This window comes from Lutra lutra, chromosome 4 (assembly GCF_902655055.1).
Source record: "Lutra lutra chromosome 4, mLutLut1.2, whole genome shotgun sequence".
Lineage (NCBI taxonomy): Eukaryota > Metazoa > Chordata > Mammalia > Carnivora > Mustelidae > Lutra > Lutra lutra.
In genome coordinates, this window is record NC_062281.1 from 96,640,745 (window position 1) to 96,659,853 (window position 19,109).

The 19,109-nt window shown below is 44.1% G+C and overlaps 1 protein-coding gene across 3 annotated transcripts in view; it reads left to right on the forward strand.

Annotated features, from left to right (window-relative positions):
- Nucleotides 1–19,109, forward strand: part of VTCN1 (V-set domain containing T cell activation inhibitor 1) — a 57,786-nt gene that overhangs the window by 24,271 nt on the left and 14,406 nt on the right. For 2 of the 3 annotated variants that reach the window (XM_047724629.1, XM_047724628.1), the window contains exons 2-3: nt 874–903; nt 9,016–9,080. In XM_047724629.1, the coding sequence (XP_047580585.1) occupies nt 874–903; nt 9,016–9,080 (95 nt within the window). The remainder of the gene's footprint in view (nt 1–873; nt 904–9,015; nt 9,081–19,109) is intronic. The other variant, XM_047724630.1, reaches the window with a different exon arrangement.

The following is a 19,109-nucleotide window of genomic DNA, read 5'->3' on the forward strand; positions in this document are numbered from 1 at the left end:
GGAGGATGAATTACAGTGTCGCTCAATTATACAAGCCCCCTGCTCCCATGAAGGCTTCATTAGGAACAGAACACCAGGTTCTCTGTGGAGTTGATAAGGGGAGAGGCACAGAAGCACCTTCTCTTTGTCCCATCCATTTCAGAAATGACCAGGCTGTCACTGAGCAGTGCTCCTGCTCTCCTCTGGATCCGGCTGGAGCAGGAGGGGCGAGGAGGGTGAGGTGGGAAGGAGGCCGTGCGTGGGAGAAGAGCAGCCTGAAAACAACCACCCATCATGGCAAGGATGTCCTTATTAGAGACCCAATCTCACTGTGGGTGCTGTGAGCGCCCCTGGAAATCTCTCCCAAGCTTTGGTTTGAAAGACTTCCAATTAGGCTGTTTCCATTGAGACCACACAGACTGCTCAAGGGCTCCCCGGCTTTTCTGACCGTATAGACAGACATTCATGGGAGGTTCATCAACAGTCTCAAGTGTGTTTGTTATTAAACACAATGGGATCGGTTATACAGCTGGAGACATCCTCTGGAAAGGTTTTTTCTCCCCCGTCTGCAGTGAGAATAGGGAGGAACGGGAAACACAGGTATGATTAGGAAAAGACTAGCAATCAACCTTATATTGACTTTTGTCTTGCTCTGCTTGCGCCACTGGAAAGCAGCGTGCACAAGGCTGATGAAATGCTAGCGCGTGCTTCATGGGCAATCAGCGAATGGTTATAAATAGAGCGGGCCGAAGAATAAAATAGAATGGTTTGCTGCAAATTCAAATATTGCTTAGGGAAAGGTGTCTATGTGTTCACATTCGGTATTTTTCCACCTGTATTGGAAAGTAGTAACTTTTCCAGAGGTATGACTCTGCCTTTTGGCTTTCCTTCCAGAGTCTCAACGCAAAGATACCACATAGAGAGGTGAGCTTCCTCAGTCTAAGGAAAATCGGGCATGGTGTCCGTCCAGAGGTTACAGCTGCTTAAAACATGAGCCTAGAAACAGATTTGAATCCTGGGATTTAGAGAACTTTTGATTTATATAACATAGAGTTTAATAATTAAGGCCATAGGCAATGGAGTATTAGACTGAAGTCTAATCTTGCTCTAATTTAATAATCTAGGGGTGACCCCTTGGATGAGTTCCTTAACACTAAAAGGAAAGATAATAGTACCCGTCTCATAGGGTTGTTGTGGGAATAAAGTGAGATAAATGAGGCCATGCACTCGTAAGTATCAGCTGTCATTGCTATGTTATTAATAAGGGTTTTAGGAGGCAGAGACAGAATACGCAACTGTGGCAAGAGCAAGGCCGAGGAACATCGAATTACAGAATCATCCCACTGTTTGAAAGGGGCTTTCAAAACTCTTCCACTCCCTATCTAGTGCCCCCAAACTTCCTTCCTCACTTCTGTCCCTACGTAGTTACTCAGCCCCCACCTGTAGGCACATGTCCCGTGGAAACTCGGCAGCCTCCGGCCAGGACCAAGGAGCTCTGCTGGAAGGTTCCTCTGCATGCTGAATCTCAATCTAACCTCCTAGAACTTTGACCTATTGCCTCCGTTTCTTCCAGGGTGATAGAGAAGAGGCCTCTAAGGCACCTCAGTTCCTGCAATGATCATTACTACATTTCGACTCCTCTAAGTTAAACTACCCCCGTTCCTTCAACTTCCCTTCAAAAACAATAACTTCCAACCACATCACCATCGCCAGTCTCCCTTCTCTTAGATCAATGGTTCTCAGCCGGAGCGACCTGTCTAGAGACATTTTAAGTTGTCACAAGAAGGACAGGACTATTGCTGGCATCGAAAAGACAGAGGCCAGGGATCCTACAGTCTGCAGAAGCAAAGAATTATGTGGCCCAGATAGACATAGTGCTGAGCCAGAGGAGCCCTGTCCTAAGCAAACACATTCATCGCTGTTCTTAAAGTGCAGGCCAAAAACATGCACAGACAAGAGTCCGCTAACACCGCCATTTTACCGTCATTACTTTTCCGTAAACTTAGCCTAGGACTGTGGTAGTTGGTGGCAAGTGGCCAGTTCAAGCCCCCTTTCATGTGTTGCTGCTGGCCCAGAGATGGCACTCACGGGGCGCGCATACTCACTCAGAAGTCTCTCATCACGGGGGCACTCTCCACCGCTGAGCCCCGAGGCAGCCTCGCAATCTTCTCCCACGCAATACCCGAGGCCATTACGATCAATCATTCAGAAGCAGCTGGCAAGCGAGAGGTAATCCATTTGCTGGCCATGTCTCCCTGGTTTTGTGGCATTGAGGCCCAGATAGGATGGAATCATGGGGCCTATGTTTTGGAGGACCCCCAGAATATCGTGTCATGTTTCTCAGCGGCAGCTTGAAGGAAGACAGGATGACTCAACATGATACTCAAAAGCACCTGAGTCTCTCCCATACAATTTTCTAAAATGTCTTCCCCAAACTGAAAGCCATGCTGTCCACTATTGTGAGAGATGTGTGACAGGGCGGGGCTGCCCAGAAGGACACCCACGCGTGTGCACGCACGCACGCATACACACACACACACACACACACACACACACTTACATAAGCTCCACATAACAGTCTTCTCTTTGCCAATTGCTTCCTGACCCTCCATTTACCACTCACAAATGCTCATGCTCGCAGTTCCCTGGATCAATACTGGCCTTGATTTTACCAATATAATGAGATAAAGCAGGGGACTGTAGAGATGGGGAAAAAGTGTTGAGGAGACAATAATCTAAGCCTCTCAGAAACTTAAAACCTGTACTAATCGATATCCAGAAAATAGATAATTTTGCCTTAAAGCCCAAAGTTCCACATAATATTTCAAAATAATTTCTTTTCACCTTTGATGGGACGAAAAAAGAGAAACGTGTTGGATAGGCTGACGTAAACGTCTCCGGTGTCAGCGTTCTTTATAAACTCAGTGGCTTGGTTAGTTTATGAACAAAGTAATATGTTTGATTTATTCAAATATTTATTTGATTTACTCAAATATTCTGCTTGGTATATTTAATTTAAAATTTTTATTTATATTTATATTTATTTTTATATAGTATATATATTTATTTAATATATAAAATGTTTATATTTATATATTTATATTTATAAATTTAAATATTTCATTTTAAAAAGCGTATTTACTTTAAAAGTGTAATTTATTCAGGTTAATCGTACGTGTGCTAACAATCTTCTTTTCAGAGTCTTAATCATTTATCGTTTATTCGAGTGAAGGTAAGCTGATAATCTGAAGGAATGTGGTATCTCTCGGTTCTGCCGGCATTGGGGAAGGAGGCAGAAATTAGAGAACATAGAAACCATTAATGTTTGGATAAAACAAAGAGCGCTTTATGTCTTCCAGACATAGTGCTCTACACATGGCATAGCAGATCCAGAAAGCCCTTGTTTTTGGAAACGGATCTAGAGGAGATATGCAGGGGTGGGGATGAGGGGAGGCTTCTGACCTTGTGGCTTCCTGCCACATGGGAATTTTGTGGCTTGGTTTGGCTTTTAGGTTTTTGGTTTTTTTTAATTTTAAATAAACATCTGCCCTTGGAGCTCCCTCCCCAAAGAAGCCCATCCTAGGCTCACGTTCCCATACGTCCACCTTTCCAGAAAACTCAGACTCACAGTACCCTCAGTCAGTGTCTGCTCAGTTGTTTCTGTGCATTTTTAATATCCCCTGAAGCAGCTTCTGGCCCTACTGAGATGCCCGCTTTGGAGGTCTGAGTTACCTCCCCACATACCCAGTATTGTTTCTGTTAGTAGACCAATTACAAAGTCACCTAGGTCATGAGTGGTCTGCCCTTAACCCTGTTTTTCCCCCATAAGCTCATCCTTTACTGTGTGATTTGCTACAGCATGAGGCTTTTCTGGAACACACCTACATGTCTTCACAGACATATCTTCACATGTCTTCACAAACGCCTGATTTCTTTCAAAGCAGCAGCAATAGAAGCAAAGACACGTGAGGGAACTGAACAAGGCCACCCTCGGGGAGTCCATACTACGTGTTAGGTGGAATCCAAGTCCATCCCCTGCAAAGCTCTGAGTCTTGCAGCCCCTTGAAGGCCCCTTCTCGGAGCCCAGAGCCCTGAGCAGGATGCTTGGGTCCTAACCCTGTCCATGTGGCAGAAAATGCCACTTTTCTTTGGGTTTCTGCCTTAGAGAGCATGTAGCAGCATGAATTAACCAAACATATTTCTCAGTGAAGACTTTGTCTTTATTTGAAATTTGTCCATGGAAATACACTTTGATTCTCCCTAATTCTCTGTTTTAAAATACCTCCTTCTCCATAGAATTCCTGTGAGAATTTATTCCTCTCTTTACTGAAGCCCTGACCACGTGTCTTGTGTTATTACAGTGTGTGTGTGTGTCTGCATGTCTGTGCATGTTATACATGCATATGTGTGTGTGTTTTACCTCAGTTGCACTATAAGCTCCTAGAGGGGGGCAGCTGGGTGGCTGAGTCAGTTAAGCGTCTGCGGACTTGATCCCAGGGTCCTGGGATCAAGTCCCGCATTGGGCTCCCTGCTCAGCGGGGAGTCTACTTCTCACTCTCCCCGCTGTTCATTCTCTTTAATAAATAAAATATTAAAAAAAAAAAAGAGCTCCTTGAGGGCTGACACTTCATCTCTACAATGTCCTCCCAACAATATCTTTCACGCGATAAATACTTCATAAATGTTTCCTAAATGAACAAATCTTCCAAAAGCACTGATTTCCATCTGGGCCCCTTTGTAAGGAGTGTCTAATAAATGTGCCCTGTGAATTCCAGTGCAGTGGTTAAAAGACAGTTTCACATTAAAAATTTCCTGCAGCATCGTTACCGGAAATTATTCTGGAAAAGTAAAAACCAAAAAGCAATGTAAGTACACCTTATGTGAATATTTTATTCAGCTTTTTAAAAAATTAATAAGCAGCAAAACAGGAACGATTTAATTTGGCTGCTCCGAGAGTACCTGCTTCTCTTTCCAAGGCTCTAGAGGGTGAGCTATTTCCCAAGGGAACAGCAGCTCCAAAAAAACCTCAAGGTGATTCCCATTTAGAGAAAGCGCTGGTAGCCAGGAGGGTTCCGCTTCCACAATTAGGGAAGCATGTGGGTCTGCGGGGACGGACCTGGGCTCGGCCGTTCTGATGGGTCCACACAAGCTCCATTGTCCCCCTCCTGTTGGTGTGTGGCCAGGTATCTGTTCTGTGTCTTTGCTATTTCTGAGGGCGGAGGATGGCATATGCAAAGGCCTGTGGCAGGGAGGACCTACAATGCTTTGAGGGAAAATGTGGGGAGAGGCAAAGACTGGGGAGAAGGGAAGGTGCCCCTTTGAGAGGCCCTGTGAGTCGTTATCCCAGGGGAGATGGAAGGACGCCCCAAGTTTTAAGCAGAGGACTAGGCTGATTCTGTTACAGTTTTGTAATCTTTCTTACAAAGAGCTCCGTAGCTGAGCCGGGGGGCTCATCCCCACACCATGGGCACCAGCAAGGAAACACATATTCTAACTTAGAAACATGTTTGTTACCTCACCACAGCAGAAAAATAAGACTGGGAATAGCTAGTACTTATTGAAGCTTCCCAGGTGCCAGTCGCTCTTCTTTTTTTTTTTTTTTTTAAGATTTTATTTATTTATTTGGCAGAGAGCAATCACAAGTAGGCAGAGAGGCAGGCAGAGAGAGAGGAGGAAGCAGGCTCCCTGCCGAGCAGAGAGCCCGATGCGGGGCTCGATCCCAGGATCCTGAGATCATGACCTGAGCCGAAGGCAGAGGCTTAACCCACTGAGCCACCCAGGCGCCCCGCCAGGCACTCTTCTAAGTGATTTTCCAAATCACCTAACTTGGGGTAACACTGTGGTAGCTCATTTAATCCGAACAAGAAGGAACAGGAACTTGAAACACAGCAGGAGCCCAGGGGCCCTGAGGCTCAAACCCATGAGGGCTCACTCTGGGAGCCACGCTAGAGACCTCAGCCTGTCTATTCTCCCCCTCATCTTGCAACTAGGTTGTCCCCCCTCGGCTAATCCGGTATAGAAATTCCAAAGTCACACTAATGCTGCCAGTGGGAGGACTGGGTAGGAGACGTCCAGGCTGCAAACAGGGAAAACTGTGAGGAGGGCACTGGAAAAATGCTGGGGAGACATGGTGGCGACAGGGGACAGTGAAGACAGGAACGAAGAGGTGTGAGAGACATGAAGGAGCTACTCAGCAGGACTTGGTAACTCAAAGGAGAAAATGCTCATTGGGCATCAGCCCCGAGCCCGGTGTGTGGTATTTTTGATGTGTCAAAATACTGTAACGTTTCTAATATTACCAGTCCGCAGGATTAAGTCATAGCTTTTGTTATTTTTTTTAAGATCTTATTTATTTCTCAGAGAAAGAGAGAGCGTGCTCGCATGCACACGCAGGGAGAGCAGCAGGCAGAGGGAGAAGCAGGCTCCGTGCTGAGCAGAGAGCCTGATGTGGACTCGATCCCAGGACCCTGGGATCACAGCCTGAGCGGAAAGCAGATGATCAACTGACTGAGCCACCCAGGTGTCCCAAATCAGCTTTTAATAGCAAATGTATTACAAACAGCTGCAGGTAAACTTTTTGATGGTAAAAAGCAATATATAAATAGCCCCTTACAGATTATGACATAGCTGCTATCTACTTTGATCTGAAAACAACACTTTTATATTCATTGTTCTGGCTGCCGTAACAAAGACCCACTGAGCAGGTGGTCTAACCAGAAACGTGCTCTCTCACAGCTCCGAGATGAGCAGTCTACTCGTAGGTCGGTGGGGTCGCTTCCTTTGGAGGGGGAAGGGGAGTCTGCTCCAGGCCTCCCCGCCATCTCCTGGTGGTTCGTGGGCCATCTTTGATGTTCCTTGCTTGAATCTCGGCTTTCATCTTCATGTAGTGTTTTCCCTGAGTGTGCTTGCATGTCTGTGGCTAGATTTCCCCTTGCTATGAGGACACCAGTCCTATTGGACTAAGGGGCCCACCCTACTCTGATATGATCCCATCGAATGAATTACATCTGCAAAGACCCTATTTCCAAATCAAGTGACATTCTGAAGGACTCGGGGTTTGGATTTCCAAATGTAAATTTGGTGGGGGTAGACACACTTCAACCCCTAACACCCTAGAGCATGTAAAGCAGGAATTACTCTTATTCCCATTTTAAAGATAAAGAAGCTGAGTCTCAGAGACATGAAGTAAGTGAAGGTAAGCAAGAGCCGGGGTCCCAAAGTCAAGTCCACTCTCTGGCTCAGCGGTCGGTACCTCTTGCTGAGATGGTGTAGCTGTTCTCACACACTTGGAGCAGTGAGAACTGAGGGTGCCCTGAGGTATGGAGAGAGGGGAAATGGTCAGATACGGTCTCCTCTTAGAATCAGTGGCAGGTACCCGATTATCATTAGAAGCATCATTTGGCTAATTCACTCACTGCCCCTACAGCTACACTCATGAGGGCTTGACCTCCAGGGAAACTGTTGACTCGAATGGTTTCTTGGATGTCTGTTGTTTTTCTCCGGTGGGCCCATCCCTGGGCCAAGCGGAGCTGGGTACAATGAGCCTATTCAGGACAGAAAGGAAAATGTCCTGTGCTTCCCTTTTCTCTCTGTGGTGTCATTCTTTGCCTCCCTGTGCCTCTCTTTTGTCCTGCTATTGAGTAATTTCAGTGTGGGTGTGGGGACTGTGTGAATTGCCAGCAGGGAGAGAGTGTGGCCCAGGACACCTGCCTGAGGACCTGTGTGCAAGGGCGGGCAGCAGTGGGCCAGCTTCCCAGGAACCGCTCTAACAACACCACAGCACCGACATGGGCCTTCTGTTTCTGAGTCACTCACAGCAGCTAGAGCTGGTGCCCTTCAAGGAGCATGGGTCCCCCCGGACCATGTGACTAGGACCCTCTGCCCCATGTGCGAGCCCCCAACTCTTGGGAGGCAGTGCGGGAAGAAGACGAGTGCAGGTTCCAGACACAGATTCTGTTCCCAGCTGGGCCACTGACCAACAATATGCATGTAGGGAAGATGCTTAACCTCCTGTGTCACCTCTGCATCTGTAAAACACGGATGATAAATGTGTTCGCCTCGTAAGGTTATTGAATAGATATATGATATAATCCATAAACGGTGCCTAGAACATGTCTGCCAAGTAATTCTAGCACTACTAGAATGTAAACACTACTTCTTTATTTTTTTCCCCAAATGTCATTTGTTAATCTGTTCATTGAGAAAGGGCAGGATACATCTCAAGAAGCTAACCGTGGTTGTGTCTGGGTGATGGAATTGCAGGTTATTTTAGTGTCCTTTTTTTTTTTAACATATTTGTATTTTCTAAACTCTCTGTAAGAAATATGTATTACTTTTTTAAAAGATTTTATTTATTTGACAGAGAGAGCGAGCACAGGTAGGGAGAGTGGCAGAGGGAGAAGGAAAACCAGGCTTTCTGCTGAGCAGGAAGTCTGATGCGGGGCTCAATCCCAGGACCCCAGGATCATGACTTGAGCCAAAGGCAGACGCCTAACCAACTGAGCCACCCAGGCGCCCTTGTATTACTTTCTTAATAAGAGAAAGCAAAGTTCCATTGAGAATCGAGAGGGTTCAGGGAACTAGGGGTGAGTGGGTATGGGCAAAGACATGACCGTCGTCCTCAGTGTAAAGTCTATGGAAGGAGACAAGACAGGTAGGTCAATGATGGGCATCAATGCTCCGTGCAGACTGAGTAGGGGACCCATCCCCCTCAAGTCGTGCCTGGCACTGCAGAGGTGTCATCAGTTTTGCCCCAACGATCTTTGTACAGAGTCTTTCCTGATCTGGAAATAGTCAGATGACATACAACGTCAGATTAAGGGGTCACTCCTTTCATCTCTCCCAGCACCCCGGGGAGATGGGGATTGTTGAGAATCCTGCCTAAGGCACCGCTTTCTAGGAAAGGGCTCATGGTGCAGACAGAGGTCAAGATGCTTTTAGGAGCACCTCTGATAGATAACACACAGGAACCCCAGTCGCAAAGCAGCATGTCGAGTGCAATGAAGAATAATTTCCTGTTTCTCTATCTCTCCATAGTGTTATTAGCATCATCATTATTTTGGCTGGAGCCATTGCCCTTATCATCGGTTTTGGTATTTCAGGTATGTGATTTCTCGAGTTCCTGTGACTCACTCACTCACCCCTCGCTGTTACGTCCCGACCACTTGATGGGGCCAAATGGAAAGAGTGCAGAAAATCTCAGAACACCGGTTCTTCTGCTCATTGGCTCTGCGCTCTTTGAATTACATTTCACCCACTGGGACTCCATTTCCTCAGTGATAGGGCGGGGAAATAACGTCCATGTGACCAGGTAGTTGAGAGAACCCCACGGGCTGTTTATCAGAGAGTTCTGCCTACCAGTCAGCGCTGCAGAGGTCACTCTGGCGACCCGGAGAAAGGGCTGCGGCTGAGCCATCCTACCTGCAGTTGGCCCAGAGGGATGATTCCCGTGCGGTGAAGCATCAGGTCTTTGCACACAGGGGTCTCAGGGAAAGAGAATACCGGCTGTGACCAGTGGAGGGAACAGGTGCCACTGTGCGTGGATGGTGAGTTTCTGAGCACAGCTGATGTCAGCAACAGGAAGAGTCTTATCTTTCCTTGTCTGTGTGGACCTTGTCTTGGAAGCATCTGTTATGGAAGCCACCTCCAGTAAGACACATTGAGTTAGGCCAGCAGCTGTCTTCTCTGAGGCAACCTGTTTGCTCCATTTCCCTTAAACTAACTACCTGATTCCGGCCAACATTTCTATTTTAACTTAGTCTGTGGCCCTGTCACTCTATAACTTTAGTTTTTATAGTCTGCCTTTTCTCTCTGTCCCTCTCCTCTGCCATGGGTGTGCCGCCACCAAATCGTGGTCACAAAGCCTGAATGAAGAAAACACATGGTAGATATGTTTGCCTGGAAAAGGCATTAGTCCCCTTCCTCACTTTATCAAAAATAGGTATTTCAGGGCACCTGGCTGGCTCAGTCTGTATAGCATATGACTCTTGATCTCGAGGTGGTAAGTTTGAGCCTCACATTGGTTGTAGAGGTTTCTTAAAAAATAAGATCTTTTTTAAAAAGTTATTTTGTCTTTCATCCATTTTTCAATTGGATTATCTTTTTCTTTTTGATTTGTAGGAATTCTTTATATATTTTGGAAGCAGTTTGGTTATATACAATGTAAAATCTCTTCTCTATGGCTTTTTCACTCTCTTAGTGATGTTGATGTCTTTCAATCAACAGAAGATCTTGATTTCAATCTAGTCCATTTTATCCATCTTTTCCATTATACGGGAACTTTTTATAACCTGTTAGGTTAAGAAGTGTTTGCCTATCCCAAGGTCTTGAAGACTTTTTTTCTAGATTATCTTGTAGAAGCCTTATTGTTTTACCTTTCACATTTGTATCTGTTAAGCATCCAGAATTAATTTGGGGCATGGTGCAAGATAGTGGTCAAAATTCACATATTCCACGTGGCTCTCCAGTTGACCTAGCGCCATTTGTTAAAACCACTGCCCTCCCCCAACTTCTTGCCAAGTGCCATTTTTGTCAGAAATCAAGTATCCAAATGTATATGGATCTGTTTCTGAATGTACTAGCCTGTTTCATTCTAATATTCCTTTATAGTTCATTTTCCTTTTTGTTATCTCTTTACCTATTGCTAATCTTGGGCATGGGTGTGTGTGTGTGTGTGTGTGTGTGTGTGTGTGTGTGTGATCATAAAGCAGGTTTGAGGTCAACAGAACAGTAGTTTTGAAAGAACCGGGTTTATGTTTGATTTTTACTTTCTCTGTTTTCCTATTAATTTTGTCTTTTATCTTTATTAACGTCGAACTTTCTGCTTTGTTTTGCTGTCTCTTCTTTTTCTAAAATCTTAAAAGAAGCACTTTGGAAAAGAGTATGCCAAAGAAGGCAATAAACAGCTTTTAGGAGATACCATCATTCAGTTTTCCAAAATGATTTACCAATTTACTCTCACCAGAAGCATATGAGAGAGCCAGTGCTCTGTGTCTTCCCCAACACTTGATATTATGGAATCTTGTTGTGGCTTAATTTCTGTTTCCTGGGGACTGAGGAGAGTGAGTACATGTTCATATGAAAAACATAATGTGGAGCGACAGAGCCAGACACAAATATAATTCCATGTATTTATAGTTCAAAAACAGGCAAAAGAATCTCTACTCTTAGAAAGGCAGGGAAAGCCTGAGGGGGTAGCCAGTTAGGAGGGAGTGCGAGGGGACTTCCGGGGGATATTAAAGTTCTAGTTCTTGGTGTGGGTGGTAGTTACATGGGATGAAATTGTGATAATTCTTCCAACTGCTCAGTTACGATGTGTACATTTTTTATGTACGTTATACTTTAATACACTCACATATACACATATATTACAAATATATAAAATATGTGTGTATATATTTTTAGCAGTAATATATTGCTAAAGCAAATATTTTGGGCTAACTTTTAAAGATATCAGTGCATACATTTCGGTGCCTTCCTCATTAATGCTTAATTAACTCTTCCTTAGTTATAATTTACCCTATTCTGGATCTTATATACCACCTTGAATTAAAACCCCAGTGTTTGTCTTTCACTCTAAATCTTAGTGACTAACTTTTTTGGGGCCTAGGGCTAAATGGCTTGGCACCAGGGCCACTCTGGAATTATGTTTTGCTTGTCAGGGGCTTTGACTACCCTAGCAAGAATTTTCACATTGTCCCAGCTTCCCTGTGAAAGTCAACACTTTGCCACTCACACTTTTCCCTGTTGAATAACTATAGTGACCTTAGGTACTTGGCTCAGTTTCCTGAAGACAATGCTCAGAGGGTACTCCATAAGTGCCTTTTGAATGGACTAGTGGATGGATGTTTGGAGAGGTAAATACACAGTTAAAAGCTAGTCTAGTCAGTGCAGCAATATTCCCCCCATAATATTAAAACCCTACCACCAATAAAGAGTTTTTCAACTCCTTCCTATTTCATGGGGTAAAAGCTGGTTGTTTTGGATAAAATGGGCTGTTTATTTAAATTCAACACTCTTTAGTTGGATTTTTCCCAACTGCTTTTATTAAAAAGACCATAACCTATACCTAAGAGCATCATATTATCACACTTCAGATAAATTCAATAAAATGTTAGCTGGCTTAATACACAAGACAGTGAAATTAAGGAAATGATATTACATAAGTGATGATGATGATATCTTTTGAATCCTTCCAATGTGCACTTCATTGTATTAAATAACTCGGCATACGTTATCTGATTTACTATTCACAACAAATAGGAGATAAGTATTATTACTACAACCTGGTAAGTACTCACACAAGGTTGCACACAGCTAGCAGGTGGGACAGTAGTACCAAGCCTTGGTAATTTGCTTCCAGAACCCACACTCCTCCCCACCACCCTGTGCCAATAGTAACATTCATAGAGGGTTGTGGCAGAGAAGGGTGTTTTCTGATTTGCTTTGTAGGCATGATGCCTGAGACCACAGCTTTTAAAGACATAGAGATATTCCTAAATACAGAAAAAAATTCAATTTCTTTGAAACTCTCCTCAGGCCATATATACCACCTCCTCATAGCCATCCTACCCCTTAGAAGTACTAAATATAGACCCCATAAAACATAAAATACATTTGAGGTAGACTGTTTGGAAGAGAGGTTGAGAGGCTCCCGTTAATCCCTGCTTATAGAACAGCATTTGTGAATGACCCTTCGAGAGGGGTGGGAGACATGTGGAAAGGCCCCCGACCCTACTTAGCCCAGTCCATGACTTCAAACGGCTCTGTGTAAGGGAAGAGTTTAAGAATCAGACAGAGACGTTCTAATCTCAGGTCTGACACTAACTGTGTGTCCTTTGGGACACAACTTTCCAGAAAAGTTTCCTCACTGGTAAAATAGAGCCATTGTGGGAATTAAATGAGAAAAGCATGTGTGAAGTACCTGGCGCATGAGCGGAGAAAATGACTGCCATTGTTCTTTATATTAATAGCATCCGTGCCATTAATGATAATTTATGATTATTAACGCATTTATATAGCACTTCCTAAAACTTGCACAATTTCCTGGACATACCAGGGCCGACTTCCTTTGAAGTTAGAGAGGCCAAGGCAGGAGGCCACAGGAAACTCCTCATAATAGATGCTGTGTCTTTGGACACTAGATAAGCCAAGCAGGCATGTGTTTATGGCACCAAAATAGGAGACTGAACAAATTGTTTGAAAAGTATTTGAGAGAGAGAGAGAGATTTTTTAAAATTGTAGTCATCTGAGAAACAGCTGTTGGCCTTTCTTCTATTTTATGGTCTTCAGTTGTTTTCATTTTTACATAAGGTGGGGATACCAATCTCTACATATTTTAGTCTGGCCATGGTTATCAGCCAAACGTGGGAGAAAGAGGACAGGCTTAGTTCCAGACAAGATCGTGTTCGATACTGGATCTGGTACTTGCTAGATATGAGGCTGTAGGTGGCCATTTACTCCCACGGAGCCTCTTTATACCATTTATAAAATGGGTAGAATGATAATTCTCACCTCTCATGGTTCTTACCAGCCTGAAAACGAGTCACTTTAACTGAAGCACTTACTAAAGTATTTCTTTCCTCCTGCTGCTCTGATCTGCAATCTTTCCAAATGATTCTAGTTAACAACAGTCCTTGATACCATTAAGATTTAACATATGGTAAGTCAGGTACTATGTTAAGCTCTTTACCTGTGTTGTAGCGTTTAGTCCTTTCAGGGACCGACTGAGGGAGCCTCTACTATCATTAACATCTTCATTTTACAGATGAAAAAAAAAGACAAAATGAAGTTAGAAAACATGCCCAAGGTCACATATCCAGGGAGTGGCACAGTTGAAACTTGAACCCAGAGGGCCTGACACCTGTTCTCAAACACCAGCTGCTTCCCACATTGTTCCCTCCTCGAGCCTGGCCCAGCATCCTTCCTCATTTCTTCTCAAGGAAGCAACTACTACCCCCAAACCTGCTCTCTTCTTGGGCAGGTGTGGCACTCACACTGGTGCCGGCTTAAGCCTCCGTGGGACCCTCGTTAAGCCTTGTGCTATGATGTCCAGCATCGTACAGAGCAGCAGATGCTGAGTGCCCACTGTTGAACATGTCCAGTATGTTCTGTAGGCTGCAGGAGACAGGACTTGTCTTACACAACTTTGATCTCTCAGAAGAGTTCATTTCCCAGGTTTGTTTGTTTTTTTTTTTTTTTTTAAGATTTTATTTATTTATTTGACAGATCGAAATCACAAGTAGGCAGAGAGGCAGGCCGAGGTGTGGGGCGGGGGGAAGCAGACTCCCTGCTGAGCAGAGACACCGATTCGGGGCTCTATCCCAGGACCCTGGGATCACGACCCGAGCGGAAAGCAGAGGCTTTAACCCACTGAGCCACCCAGGAGCCCCCATTTCCCAGGTTTTATGAAGTGCTACTGGGACATCCCAGATTCATAATCTCTGAAGAATTCTTGCATTGTATTATCTATAACCTCACTTTCCAAGAGATTTCTGCTCCTACAGCACAGGGCAACTCCAGCGTTCAGCCCCTGTGAAAACAGAACACTCTGGATTTTAGCTTGCTCCTCTTTTCCCGTGCAAACTGGAGCTGTCATACTAATTAGCCCTCCAGGGCTAGAGAATACATTTTCAGCAAATAGGTGGGTCTTCCGACTTGAAAGTTCAAATCTGTGCCTGTTTCAATTAACAGAATTCTGTCATGAGGTAATTGCCTTGAACTCACCTCCTAGAGCCTTTCTTTTTTTTAAGATTTTATTTGACAGAGAGAGAGCACGTGCCAGAGAGCATACATGCAAGATGAGCAGCAGAGGGAGAGGGAGAAGCAGGCTCCCTGCTGAGCAGAGAGCCCAATCCCAGGACCCTAGGATCATGACCTGAGCCAAAGGCAGACACTTCTGACTGAGCCACCTAGGCGCCCCTCTCCTAGAGCCCTTAAAAGGGTTCTTTTGGCTCAAAACCAAAACCCTTTGGCTCACCAAATCAAACAAGAGCCACTGGTGGTTAAGAGGCCTGGAGGATCCTACCAGGCCAGATTCTGTTTCCTAGAACATAGTTCTTTGAGCCTATTTGTTTGCAAGTTTGAACACAGATTTCTTTTTTTCCTTTCTTTCTTTTTTTTTTTTTTTTTGAGAAGCAATTATACTTGCTGCTGTTTGCTAATTACATTTAATCACTTCTGATCATCATTTATTCACCTAACAAGCGTTTATTGATTGCTTTCTGGGTGCAAAGCAATGGCTAGGTCCTCCTGGTTTATTCAGTTCTCACTGGCTTTTATTCCTCCTTTTGATTTGATAAGGGAGGAGAGGATTTAATCAACTTAATACCCCTTCCATCTGCCACATCTTTAATGCAACCTTAAATGGGCTCAAGCCTGCAGCATGTCCCTGGGGCACTCCACACTTGCCTACTTTCAATCATTAAGTTCTCGAAGAGATATTTCAGCAAATTCTCTACCTTTGGGCTCAGGGCCAACACATTAAAATTAATTTGGTAGCAAAATTACCAAACTAAGATATGTCATTACCATTTCATTCCTCCCATAAACTGCTTTAATCACATATTTTTTTTCTGAAAAGTAATTTTTCAATTCAACTTTAATGGCACTTTATAAACTACAATCAAATTTATTCTTGCTCTAACACGTTACGTTTGCTCCATGATTTTATTGAGAATCTCTGTTATTTTCATTGCCTTTCTTTTCACAGGCTCACATTTCCCCAAAATTTAGTTGTGGTAATCCTGCTGAATGTTCCTTATGCCTACAATCATTTTGGATAGAACTGTTATCTCAAATAGTGCTTTGATTTCTACTGATTTCCATGCATTCATTCATTTATTCATTCACTCAACAAATACTATTTTTCCTTGTAGAAATGGAGCACTAGGCACTTGTCTTACTTTGCTCAGGCTGCCATAACAAATATCATAGACTGGGTGGCTTAACAAAAACAGAAATTAAGGGGCGCCTGGGTGGCTCAGTGGGTTAAAGCCTCTGCCTTCAGCTCAGGTCATGATCCCAGGGTCCTGGGATTGAGCCCCTGCATCAGGCTCTCTGCTCAGCAGGGAGCCTGCTCCCCCCCACCCCCGCCGCCTGCCTCTCTGCCTACTTGTGATCTCTGTCTGTCAAATAAATAAATAAAATCTTTAAAAATAAAAAATTTAAAAATTAAAAAAAGACACAGGAATTTATTTTCTCACAGTTCTGGAGGCTGGAAAGTCCTTCCCAGCCTTCAGGTGGCCCCATCTCTAAGGCTACCATCAGTGGCCCTCTGTCTGGCCTGTTGAACAGAGGCAGTGGCCCCTTAAATCAAACAAGAGCCACTGGTGGTTTGAAACCAAGGAGGTTTCCTTTGAAACCAAGGAGGTTTCCAGGAGCCCTAATGATCTCTGAATCATCTTTAGGGTTATTCTTCCCTTTTCTGGAAGAATAGCACACACTTATGGCTGAATAGCTCTATTGTCCTGTCCTGCAGGATCTAAGAAACCTGACAGACTTCCTTCATTTTGTCTCATTTGTTCTATCCCTTTTAGTTTTTCTGACCCTCATTGGTAGTGTTGCTGCTGGTATAATCCCCATCTCTATTCCTGGCTTCTGCTGAGGTAGCTGATTTAGCCCAGGAGTAGCACCTGTGCTCTCCTTAACAAATGGCTGTACAGCCACATACCGAGTGTTCTCTCCAGAACAGATTTCTCTCTCTCTCTCTTTTTTTGCAATATGGATAGGCTGAGAATTTTCCAAATCTTCAAGTTATGGTTCTTTTCTTTTAAGACTTATTTATTTACTTATTAAGAGAGGGAGAGAGAGAGCACTTGTGTGAGGGAGTATGGGGGAGAAGCAAAGGGGAGGGACAGAAATCCTTAAGCTGACTCCGCACTGAGCACAGAGCTCTTCTCAGGGCTCCATCTCAGGACCCTGAGATAACGACCTGAGCCAAAGCCAAGAGTCAGCTGTTTAACTAACTGAGCCACCCAGGCAGGCATTCCTGGTTCTTTTTTACTTAACAATTCCTTCTTCAATTCATCTCTCTCCTTTCCCACGCTTTACTATAAGCAGTCGGGGGTAACCAAGATACTCCTTCCAACCTTTGCAGGACCCTCCTCAGCTAAATATCCAATTCCATCACTTGTAAATTCCACTTCCACAAAAACTAGAACATAGTTCAGCCAAGTTCTTTGCCACTTTATAACAGATTGGCCTTTCCTCCAGTTTCCAATAACATGTTCCTCATTTCCACATGAGGCCTCACCAGAATCACCCCTAACATCCCTAGCTCTAGCATGCACCTTAAGACTTTTCCAGCTGCTACCCATTACCCAGTTGCAAAGCTTCTTCAACATGCTTAGGTATCTCTTACACCAGCACCCCACTTCTCAGTACTGAAATTCATATTAGTTGGGCTTATCCAGAGAAGTAGAACCAATAGGTTAGTGCGTGCGTGTGTGTGTGTGTGATATGAGAGAGATACAGATTTAGGAAGAATTGGCTCACATGATTATGGAGGCTGACAATCCCAAGATCTGCTGTCTGCAAGCTGGAGACCCAGATGGTCTAGTTCCAATCTGAGTCCAAAGGCTTGAGAACCAGGAAAGCCAAGGGTGTAGCTCCAGTTCCCAAACTAGCAGGCTCAAGATCCAAGAAGACAGTTTCATTTCCAGTCCAGAGGCAGAAAAAGACTAACACCCCAGCTGAAAGCAGTCAGGAGGTAGGAGTTCCCTCTCACTTAGGCTTTTTTGTTCTATTCAGGTCTTCCGCTGACTGGATGAGCCCCTCCCCCATATTAAGGAGGTTGATCTCCTTTACTCAGTCTACGGCTTCAAGTGTTAATCTTATCCAGAAACATCCTCACAGATACCTCTGAAGGTTTGACCAAATGTCTGGGCATCCCAGGGCCTCCGTCAAGCTGACATATACAGTGAACCAGCGTAGCATTAGACGACTTACAAAAATCATTAAGACAGTTTCTGTCCTTGAAAAGCTTACAAATTTGTGCCAGGGCCAGACTAGACACAAGGTAGAGGGAGACAGCTGCTATAATAAAGGCAAGGGAAAGTGTTACGGGAGAGTAGAAAATCTATTAATTTTGTCTTGGCAGATCAAAAGAGGGTTTCATGCAAGGGCTGCCATCTGAACAGCCTTGAATATAAGTAGAATTTGGATAACTGGTGATAAAGGAGAGGAGGGAACTATAAATTATAGGTGCAGGATGAACAGGGGTGTGAAGAAGCATAGTATAATTATATAACCAGTACTAGCCTGGAATGTCTTGGATATTAGTCTGTCAAGTAAAAATAATTGAAAAGCAAATTAAATCTTTAAAGCATGTTCAGAAAAATGCCAAGGCAGAGGATGGGGTGTGTTGCATTCATATTAAACAGCAAAACCTCATCCTATCCTCTTTCATAATTTCTCTCCCAAATCTCCCAAGTGAATAGCCACCGTGCATGGCAGCTGCTCCAAAGTCCCTCTTCCCCCACACTCTGAAGCCCCTAAAACATTCTCCCAAGCCACCATATGCACAGGTTTTGTTTCCTCTGCCTCTTTTTTAACCTATAATTTTTCTCCCATTAACAACTCTCTGTTCTTTCTCAAATAAATCCATCTGGCTTAGCTTCTCCAGCTCTGTCCCTCATCCATTACCTTCACCTACTTTACAAAGGCCTGGGAGCCAATTAATTCCAGTCCCTTGGGGTGAAACCCCAAGAATATCCTTATGTTCATAAAGTTTATTTCTGAAATCTGAAAAATAGCAGGTACGCTTTGCTTATATATCTTTCCAGTGAAAGCAGAAAATCAATAAATCACTTGATATCTATAAGCAGTAGAGACTATGAAAGGACGTGGTAGGAAATGGGGCTGGAAAGGTAACAGTAAGAACTAATGTCTATGGGGCATTCACTATGTGCCCTGCTCTATTTGTGCCATGAAGCATTTAGCTTTGAAGGCCATGCTAGCGTCTGAACTTCAGTCCCCAGCCCTTGGGAACCGTGGAAGATTAGTGATTATAAAACTGACATGTCCAGATTGTATTTTAAGGTATACCTGTAAGATTAATGCAATTTTACGAAATAGATTGGATGGAGGCAAAGATCAGAGGCAGGAATAGCAATAAGGAAGCTAAGAAGTGC